At 35.0% G+C, this 10,766-nt stretch overlaps 2 protein-coding genes across 2 annotated transcripts; one reads left to right on the top strand and one right to left on the bottom strand.

Annotated features, from left to right (window-relative positions):
• Positions 1 to 245: 245 nt before the first annotated feature.
• LOC111368673 (ubiquitin domain-containing protein 1-like) lies at positions 246 to 5,484 on the bottom strand. Its single transcript, XM_022990056.1, has 4 exons — positions 5,238 to 5,484; positions 2,804 to 2,926; positions 650 to 769; positions 246 to 572 (listed from the first exon to the last, which is right to left on the bottom strand). Exons 1-4 carry the CDS (start codon positions 5,269 to 5,271, stop codon positions 508 to 510), a joined length of 342 nt encoding a protein of 113 aa, XP_022845824.1. The 5' UTR covers positions 5,272 to 5,484; the 3' UTR covers positions 246 to 507.
• Positions 5,485 to 6,204: 720 nt separating this feature from the next.
• Positions 6,205 to 6,990, top strand: LOC111368416 (cysteine synthase-like). The gene has a single exon (XM_022989640.1). It carries the CDS (start codon positions 6,220 to 6,222, stop codon positions 6,988 to 6,990), a length of 771 nt encoding a protein of 256 aa, XP_022845408.1. The 5' UTR covers positions 6,205 to 6,219.
• The last annotated feature ends 3,776 nt before the right edge of the window (positions 6,991 to 10,766 follow it).

Genomic DNA, 10,766 nt, shown 5'->3' with positions numbered 1-10,766 from the left:
TGTAATGTAATGTAATGAAATTTAATGGGGGCCAAACGGAGACTTAGCTTGTTTGATGCACATTTTTCAAGATAAATTTCATAAAAAAATAATTTTTTAAAAATATATAGTTACATAATAAAAAAAGTTATGCATAAATGAACAATAGTTATGTGTCCATTAAAAATGAAGTTTAATTATTTATAAATTTTGAGAGGGCTAAATAGGTGCAAAATAATGTAGAAAGGCGAAATTAACTCAATACAAAGGTGAAGTATTGATAAGCATGTACTAGAAAAAACCTTATTCAATCTGAAAAGGATGTCCATTTGAACCACTATTTGGCTTGCTCTTTTGTACTTGAAAAAGAGCACAGTATATTAACAATGACAAGAAACGGCACGCTACAATTTCCTGTCATGGAAAAGAGTTTTACAATGGATGGATAGAACATGAGGACAGTGAAGTAAAATGGGATGATAAAGAAACTGATTGACACCAGTAATTTACAGGTTTACAATCTCATTTTCAATTGTCACGGATCAGGTTAGCTGGTTCACTCAAAACGTACTTGGGTAACTCATACTTCGCACCTGCAATGAAATATTGGATCAACTTAAGAAAAAACTCGATGGGCATTGATTAGACGAATACAAATTGGAATGTGAACCTCTTTCATCATAGCAGACAGTTAAGTCGGGGTTCTGAACAATTACACCAGCACTTTCCACAATTGCTTGTGCGAGAGTAATATCAGCCTCAGCAGCTGCCCGAAGTGCATCCCAAATCTCTGATAAGAATGAAAAATTTTGTTGTTCACATATTGGTTTCTATCAGTAGCTTTACTTCACAAAGCTCCCATGTACACACAACAATGTAAGGAACAGTCGAGAAAAACACAGAATACCGAAGAAGCAATATCTTAGTTTCTTTCCCTAAATTTTAACATGTTAAGGTACCCCAATCAGCTTTACTACAAAAAAAGAGGAGAAAATGAAGTGGGAAATAAAGCCCCAACCAAGAACACAGGTACATGACATGCAGGCAGGGTATAAACAAGGAAAATCTGATACCTGCGATCAAGGTGAACAAATTCCCCATGAGATCGATGAAACAAATATTAAACTTCACTATGCTGCCTATAGCTTAACAAACGTGATTGAATCTCAAAAATTGTCAATTTGGTCTGGCTGGCAGTATATACTATATACCATAAAGGCATCACAACAAGAATCCACCAAGCACGCCAAAGTCAATTAGGTTGTAGTAAATGAATAACGCATTTTCATAAGAATTTATGGATGCAGGTGTCTCTGTGAAAAACTCCAGTTCTCCACCCAGAACCTAACCAGTGATTATCCTATTTTACCTTCACAATTTTGAATCTAGAGTTTGACTCAACTTTTCACTTGCAATTGATTTCACCAGTACCTTACATGGGCTTCAAAGCCCACAGGGTTTCAATAATGAGAAACAGGGTTTAAGATATACAAGTAGATTCCAAACGCTTGCAATTAACTTGGCACGTACTAAATTGCAAAAATGGAAAGTACATGAAAGGGTAAAGTAAGAATACGACAAAATAGGGAATGGTTCGAGTACAAAAAGTGTGAAAAGAAGAGGGGGGGGGTGGGGGGGGGGATTCAATCAAGATAGTGAGAGCTAAAAGAAAATCAGGCTGATTTTAATTCTACTTACAATAGTAAAAGCATGGTCAAATATATTAAAAACTACCAAACTCTCAGCATTGGACAGTGATGCATGCTAATTCTATCATTCAACTAATAACAAACTTGCTGCAGTCAGATGTATTTATTACAACTTACCATGATCCAAACCAACCTAAAAACATCATGGCTTGTTTTGGATAAATTTTATTTTTGTTTTTATTCTTTTATTATTTTTTTTCCTTTTAATTTAAGAGTTCTCAATTAAGAATGCATGCAATTTCTAACACGATCTGTGTCGCAAAAAGCTGTTTAGATGTGTTTTTTTCCGACATTTTTATCTTGTAAAAGTTTTTGAATTTTATTTTTTTATTTTTTTATTTTTTTTTGGGTTCCTTTTCTCAGTTTTCATTAAGAGTTTCCAGTTAAGAATAAATGTAATTTCAGACACGATCTCATGGTTATACATGAACCTGTTTATGTGATATGTGATGTTATATTATATTGTATGTATGTTTAGTTTCTTCATGATCTTCATTTAGTTGTTTTTTTATCTAGAATAGGTTTGAAATAGACAACATAATTACTCTGCTTAAATGGTACATTGATTAATTAGTCCTAAGAGTATTAGAGTGAGATACAAAATTATTCAAATCATGTGGTATGATACTAATTCAAAACAGAGTTCTTTGATAAAAAGGTACCTCTTTATTTACTGCATTGATATGTAAAAGTGTAAATCATTATTTACAGCGTTCATACGTATTGACAGGGGGAAAAAAGAAGTGCATTCAACAACAGTGTGTTAAAGCTTCGGTTCAGAAATGTCAGTCGTGTTGTACATAACTGAATCTAATAATAGGTACTATACTATATCCTTGGAATCTAAATAAATTTTACACCAATTTCTTTCACAAGCAAACTTTTTTACTTTACGTTCAACAGCAAATTTTTTAAGCTCATGTCACATCACTCCCACTTGAAAAGCAAAATATAAATTCATAAGGCCGAAAATGCACACGATTTACAGAGATTTGACATCCTTAATGACTGAGCATACATACAGAGCAAATCATGAAATATGTCCAGTTAAAAATTTGTGCAATCATGCATCATAGACTAATGATTGAGCATACATAACACTTCAGAAAGTTTACCTTTCCTGCCACCATAATGTGGAGCAGTGTCCCAAAACTCATCTCGCATCTGTATGAGTTGTGCCCTTGTTATTGGTTCTGAATGCTTCCATGGCTTGGGCTTGCGTATCTTCTTTGCTGTTTCTGCAATCAAACTTACAAGGAAATGACTCCAAAGAACTACAGTTCTTTGAACAAGTACTGAAGCTACCATCAATCTTGCAAGCAATGTCAGCAGGTTAAAAAAACCTATTATATGCTATTAAACAGCTCTAACAAGCAATGATTATCAATAAAAGTAAACTACCATACAGTTGAAAAATGAAGAAAATACAGAATTCAAATTGTACTTCCACAATGTAGCCAACTAGGATAAGTTCAAGAACGTCATTTCTGGCTTCAGACTTTCAAGCTTTGCCCTGATTTACCATGATCATTTATCTTTTAACTATACTCCTTCTCCAGAAAAATCTCTCCTCTCCTGCCACTTACATAATATAATTAGATATATATTTCAGTTCGAGACTTTATAATAAAAATTAGCATTAACCATACTTCAAGGTCAGGAATCATTTTCCAGGTACGCATATTAAGAAATACTGAATTTGATGAAGCTGGTTCTCAGCAATTACAAGGATATTAATTATATAAGGATTGAAAAACTAGAGAAGCTCAAAGATATCTCTGCTGTATCTTAAAAGCTGCAATCTCTGTCTTCCAAACGGAATCCCTTGCCATTTCAAACAGTAAATCAAATATGCCTATCCACCTGTAGTAGGATAATGCACAAGACAAGAAGATGAAAGAGGTGCTAGGATAAGGAGCGCATGAATTCTCTTCCGATTCATTGACAAGGCTTCAGCTATAATACTAACTATTCTAAATTATAACCCAAATTTCAGTGTATTATTATCAAAGGAGTGCTAGCATACTACTATACAGATTCAGTTTCATATCACCCTCATGCATGAAAAATATAGTGTCTCAAAGTCAATAAAGTCCGCTGTCATGTTAGCCAAAACTGCAAGCTTCTGCACTTATTTCCAATCAATTTCCAAATAAGTTTTTATCCCTTGCATAGTTACCCAAGCAATAACGATGCCAGTAACATGTTAGCACATGCGTAAAATAGCATACAACTCATCTGTAAATATTTATCATTGCAGCAAGTAGGACACTGATCACTGGATATAAAGATTATATCTGAACTTGTTGGGTGCTTATCCACCAATAATCGTTCACATTAGAGGAAATAGATTTTGCAAGTATGATCCTTCAGATAATAAAGCTAAGATAAGACACCAGTACACAAACCATCAAACTGATAGCATACTGATACATACACGATTAAAGGAAACAAGCTTAGGCCAGATCTGGCGAGCAATTGGACATCCAAAGACGATTATCAAAGTTCAAAGTCACTTTTTGGTTGCTTATTAGCGTAAATAGAACTGCAGAAGTGCAATTGAACTTAAATAAACCAATGTCCAGTAGATCAACAACTTGAAACACTAGGTATAGTTATACATGCCCAAAACAAATTCATCAAACTCATATGCTAAACAAGTTTAGTCACAAAACAATTGCATAATATCATTCTCAAATAAGTAAAATGCCAGCATTGTTATTCATCCAACGTTTACTAACCCAAGCTGGTAAACTGAGTATGGCTAGCGTTTTAGTTTGACTGCAGGGTGCATTACAGTGACGTAATATTAAAAATCCCACAGAAAAGAAAATAGCCTGGACATGTAAAATTAAACAATAATTTGTTGAATAGACTTCAACAGGTGAATCAAAATGCCAAATGAAATGAAACCTTGTTTCGCTCCTCATAATTCGAAAGGGGATGCAGAAGATTTCCGAATAATTGAGTTGAAATCAAACATCCCAATTTTAGTCAATCTTGCCAGCACTAATTCAAAGGCCTTAACACAAGTTATCTATCTCAAATAGATGTCCAAGAAAAGAATGCAAACAATTACTCTGACCAAATAATAATAAAATAATAAAAATAAAGAAGCAATAAAGTGAAAATTTCTATGTGAATGAACCACATTTCTAAATTTTGCACTTCATTCTCACGGCATTCACCAAAAATCCAGCAAATGCTCATGAATTTTCATATGTAAATTATCCGTAGAAATAAAGGGGGAAACACAAGTTACCTAATAAACGTCTATAAACCTCAAGATTTAATCTAACAGCACAAAAAGTCAAGCAGTTCAAGAACCATAACTACATCCATCAAATTGCACGTGGCAAAAACAGAGACCAGAAAATTTTCGTCGAATTATCAGAATTCACAACAAAAATTATTCAAAACCCACAATCAAACAGTCCAATAAGTAAATGCATAAACAAAGATAACAATAACAGTTTCTTGAAACATAATTTCAAGAAAATATTAACCATCGATCAGACTTTCAAAAAACAATTACAAATCCAAGAGTACCATCTGCTTTATCGCGCGATCCAGCGCAACCCATGCCGTGCTTTCACACGCGATCGACGATTAGATGCTATATGCTTGTATAACCTTTTCGTTATTGTAAATGGATATTTTTCGTACTTCTGTGGACCCTGTTTCAGTAGAGAGAGAGAATGGTAAACTACGTTTCAACCCGCAGTAAACAAATGGGAGAAGAACTTCACTCTTCCGAAAACGGTGATGATAAAGTACTAGAAAGAGTAAATTACACTGCAGGTAACCAAACCTTTAAACTTTTGTGATAATGATATCCTAAACTTTTGATTTCTAAAAGGGTCCCAAACTTATCAAACGTTGGCCGCATTAAAATTATAATTCATTTTTCATCATTTTTATCAACCACACAGTCTCCAATAAAATAATATTACACGTAATCTCAAATTTTTTAGGTACCGCTATTTTCATCCACATTTTTTATAAATACATCCACTTTTAAAAATAATTTTTTATTATATTTTAAATGCTATGTAAATTTACTTAAATAGACATAAACAAATTAAATAAAACTACAAAACTCTAAATTGATCGACTAATTTTTACTTTCATTAAATTATCAATCTTTTTAAATTTTTGTAGAATTTGTGTTTAACTAGAATCTTAATAGATTAAGAAAAACTACATGAATATAATTACGGAAAATTAGGCAATACTCTAATGAATGTCGTTTATTTATTTAATAAGTTTTTGTTAATGAATTTCTGTGATATATATGAACTTCAACTGAGCAATTCTGTAAGGTGTTTGTCAGCATACAACGCAGAGCCCAGAAAAGAAGAGTTGTCTTACACTCCCAGCAATCTACTTACAGAATTATTTTGAAGATGTGGCAGAGGAAAACGTTGGAATTGCTGAGGATGTGACTGAATTGATTGGTAAAACCCCATTGGTATACCTGAATAATATTGTTGATGGTTGCGTCGCGCATGTTGCGGCCAAGCTAGAATCTATGGAGCCTTTCTTTAGCGTTAAGGATAGGATTAGTTATAGCATGATTTCAGATGCTGAGGCAAAAGGCCTTATCAAACCTAGGGAGAGTGTCCATATTGAACTTACAAGTGGTAACACTGGCATAGGCTTGGCATTCATGGCAGCAGCAAAGCGATACAGGCTTATCATTACGATGCCTTCAATTCTCATTGGTTTTGGTGTTGAAGTGGTGCTCATTGACCCCGCAAAGGGAATGAAAGGTGCTATTCAGAAAGCTGAAAAGATACGAGACAAGACACCTAACTCCTACATTCTTCAGCAGTTTGAAAATCCTGCCAACCCGAAGATACATTATGAAACCACTGGACCAGAAATCTGGAAAGGGTCAAACGAAAAAATTGATGCTTTTGTTTCCGGAATTGGTACTGGAGGGATGATCACTGGTACAGGAAGGTTCCTTAAAGAGCAGAACCCTGGTATAAAGCTGTTTGGTGTGGAACCTGTTGAAAGTCCTACTCTCTCTGGAGGAAAACTTGGTCCTCATAAGATTCAAGGAATTGGTGCTGGTTTTATTCCTGGGGTTTTGGAGGTTGATCTTATTGATGAAGGAATTCAAATTTCAAGCGATGAAGCCATAGAAACTGCAAAGCTTCTAACATTGAAAGAAGGGTTGCTAGTGGGAATATTATCTGATACTGCAGCTGCTGCTGCAATTAGGATTGCGAAGAGACCAGAGAATGTTGGAAAACTCATTATTGTGATCTTCTCGAGTTTTGGTTGTGCTTTTTGAATTCGTGAGGCGAGAGGCTGAGAACATGACTTTCAAGTAAAAGGTTTGCTGGCTTTTCGACCCCCCTAATATCATATAAAATTGTTGGAAATAATGTGACGCTTTCTTATAGACATAGGCTTTGTCACATAGCATGAAGTGATGGGATTTTGCATTTTATATATATATGGGCAACCTGCAAATGTAAAAGAGTTACATTATTAACGTGGATGTAAATAGTATTTCTTAAATGTGGATATATGTTATTCAAATGAATGAATTTAGTAAGAATAAGATTGGAATATAACATGGATTTATAGTATTTTTTTAAATTTTAAAATTTTATTAGGGATGAATTTAGAGTGGGAAGTATTTATAAAAGTGTGGATGGAGATAGGACTACCCAATTTTTTTTTTTTAACCACACATTATTCAAAAAAAATATATTATTCTAATCATTAAAATTTCAAGTAATAAGAGCCAAACAGGAGCCAAATGTTTGCACTTAAAAGTCCTTTTGCGAAAGAAACTATCAATTTAACTGTTAAATGTCAAATTGTTTAATTTAAAACAAGAAATGGTAAATAAAAGACAAGAAATAAAAACTAATAAAGAATAAAGAAAATGAATTTCCAGCGTAGTCAGGGAGATTTCCCTCGGATTTTCTTCAACGGACAAGGTTTTTTCCCTGGCTTCCTCACGGCCCGCTGGGGAAACCAGGAGAAACCGTCTGGTATTTTCCGTCAACAACCAGAGGATTCTTCCCCAGTTTTGCAGGCCAGATGAGGGGCAGAGATTTCCACCGCTAAGCAAGAGGAGCAGCTCGGAAAACGACATACTATGGACCCAATTCCACAATCTGTACCTTGATTACAGATTGTGGAAAGTTGATCCATTAAAGAATCATTTTTTTAGGGTAGCGGACTCCATTTTGAGAAGGGTTGGGATGACGAGCTTGGGGCCGACAGGTATTTACCAATCCACAGCTGCTGCGCCGTAGACAGCTGATTCTGGGAACACCTGAATCTATCATTTTTCACAACGCTTAAATCTATTTAATTATTTGGATGAATATTTTCTCATATTATTCTATATATCATTTTCATAGATTACCCCAATCTGCACTGGAAGCCTTCGGAAAGAGGCTTGAGATATTATGTTGGGCTCAAGAATTTGCAGCTAGTCTTGGTTTATTCAAATAATAGGTAGCAAATATGAAAACAAAACCGGCGGTAACACCTTAAATTTGATGAAGGTTCAATTAGAATGTATTATTTGATACATTATTATCCAACGTTGTATTAACTAATGCATCCTAAATAATTTATGGGCTTTGCTAGAGGTATATAAGGGTGTTCATACCTCTCATATGATCGCTTCGTTTTTTGTACGTAAGAATGTCCTCGCTCCTCGGATAGTACAAAAATCGACTTTTCCATTATGTAAACTTTAATTTTTCTTTTTTAGGTGGTAGCTCTATTTTTAGGTTAAGATCTAAAAGGACGTGATGGTTCCAAGAACTCTAGAATCATGATGAGTTGTCCCCAACCAACTCATGTATTTATTATTAATTTATTCAGGGAACATTTCTTCTCTCGCGGTTCTAAACTAGAATAATCATATATTATTGAATTGGTTTTGTAATAATTATAAGTTTATTCCCTCGCCTTTTGAACCAAAAAAAAAAAAAAAAGAATCTCGAAGAAATAATTAATTATTCATCATTTACAAAGCTGACATAATCGTGGATTCGTAGTCCATTGCATCATGGTCCTTAATAGTTTAGACAAACACGGTTTTGGTAATACGAAGTAATTATTTTGTAGGTATACGACATTTCTTGGTCATTTCTAGTGAAAATATTTGATCTGCATTTGTCCAAATGGTTTAATTTTGAATTTTCTCAAGAACGATCCGACTAGAAAGATGGTATCACATATGTGAGGCTTGAAAATGGATAAAAAGTACAATACATAAAAGTGCATAACTATGTTGCATTTTCAAGCTCTATTTCAAGATTACATCCCCAAGCCACAAGAAACATGAATGGAGAGACACAGAGAGACGAGAAAGTAGGAACAAAAGGGACATACACTTTTGCACATTTCATATTGTACTTAACAAAACTAATAAAATAGATGATAATCCAATTTTTTTATTAATAATGCTCTCTGTTGACCTCTTTTTTGTAGGGATGACATGGCCAAAAGATATCGGGTCCTCTCGCATTCACGTAAGCCTAGTCTTGTACACGTGGACAAATCATAAATCACACAACCTTTTCCGAAGTTGTGGAGAGGTGGCTGTGTACACTCCAACGATCAAATCAATGCATGAGTGAAAGTGGTCTAGAATATGCTAGAGTCGTGGGCCACTAAATTTAAAAGGCAAGAAGGGTATGAACTGAATATCAATTGAGAGCAAATTTAACTTTTTAAAGTCTAAAGTTGCATTACCTTCAAATAAGACAATGTGTACGATTTTATAATTGTAGAGGAGAAGTAAAAACCGTTTTGAAAGTTTGGGGAACGTTCTACAACCACTTGAAAATTTACGAAGAACGTTATGCTACGTCAAATTCAAGTATTAGATATTATCAAGTTTACGTTCCAATCAATTTATTATTCAGCAGAATTGATTAATCAAAGCAACACGTCACCTTAATTAATTGTCTAGGTGATTAAATATACAGTCCAGTTAATTCCTACGTTGAACTGTCGGTTTGCGTAAAGTGAATAAAATAATGCAAAACACAACTCACGATATGATGACGGAGAAAACCCCGACGTGGGTAAAACTTCGGGACCAAGCCAATAAGTTCCACTATACCAATTCAGCAAATACAAGTTCTGCCAAACTCCATACCCAATCAGACCCGTTGTTCCAGTCTCATGATCTACTGCCATATATACTACTAGTCTCCTACTAGCTTCCCGATCTACCTCCTGCAGTCCAATCTGCTGTCCAATACAACCTCCTAGTTTCTAGCTGATTGTATCACCAAGTGAAATTTCAAGAACCTCCTGTTCTTGTCCAATTCCTGCGCTTATCGTCTTCCTCCCTCAATCCCCCTTTGAGAGAGTCCCTTCCTCAATAGATGAAGAAGTACTGGTGTTTTGTCTCCACAAATTTGATGTTTTTCCCCAAAATATTGGTTGTCGGATTACAAGAATAAGATTGATGAATTCTCCAGTTGGTTGTGTTCTTGGATCTCTTCACAATGATATGAATGTGCTCTAATAGAAAAGCACAATGAAGCAACCTGTTTTTCACGTTCACGACCTTTGTATTTATAGTTGGGGGCAATTAGGAATCCTAGGCCGTGTCAAACTTTTCAAAAAGCCAAAATTCGACTTTTCATATAACACCGTCGTTTGAGTGAAAAGCGAGTGGAGAGCGAGCGACGGGACTTCGCTCGAGCGAAAAGCGAGCGATGAGCGAGCGACGTCCATTCTGCTTTTCTCGCTTGAGTGGCGGCAGGGCGAACAACTAGCAAACTTCCGACGCCGCGACCTTGATTTGAACCAAACACTCAAACCCTAGTCCCTACCACACAACTTTGCTAAATTGCACCCTAAGTCCCTAACTTTTATAACATTGTACAATTGAATCACTGACTTTTACAAATTTACAATTTAGTCATATTGTCCACAGAATCGCCAATTACAGCTTTAGGCTTAACAAACTTCTCCTTTGGCATTCTGTGACAAAACTCTACAAATGAAGTCAGGACTTGACAACCAAAAACTAAACTACCCAGTAATCCCAATCACTGAGTCTTGCATTCCTTTGTGTAC

Source organism: Olea europaea, chromosome 19 (genome assembly GCF_002742605.1).
Source record: "Olea europaea var. sylvestris chromosome 19, O_europaea_v1, whole genome shotgun sequence".
In the NCBI taxonomy this organism is placed as follows: domain Eukaryota; kingdom Viridiplantae; phylum Streptophyta; class Magnoliopsida; order Lamiales; family Oleaceae; genus Olea; species Olea europaea.
The sequence above is the reverse complement of the archived record's forward strand: the minus strand, read 5'-3'. Positions and strand labels throughout refer to the sequence as shown.

Excerpts from the sequence above, each read along its gene's own strand:
- LOC111368673 (XM_022990056.1), bottom strand. The coding sequence starts at position 5,271 with ATGGGTTGCGCTGGATCGCGCGATAAAGCAGATG. Across the intron at positions 2,927-5,237 it reads ATCGCGCGATAAAGCAGATG|AAACAGCAAAGAAGATACGC; the intron begins GTACTCTTGGAT and ends GTTTGATTGCAG. Across the intron at positions 770-2,803 it reads ACATTATGGTGGCAGGAAAG|AGATTTGGGATGCACTTCGG; the intron begins GTAAACTTTCTG and ends CATTCTTATCAG.
- LOC111368416 (XM_022989640.1), top strand. The coding sequence starts at position 6,220 with ATGGAGCCTTTCTTTAGCGTTAAGGATAGGATTAGTTATAGCATGATT.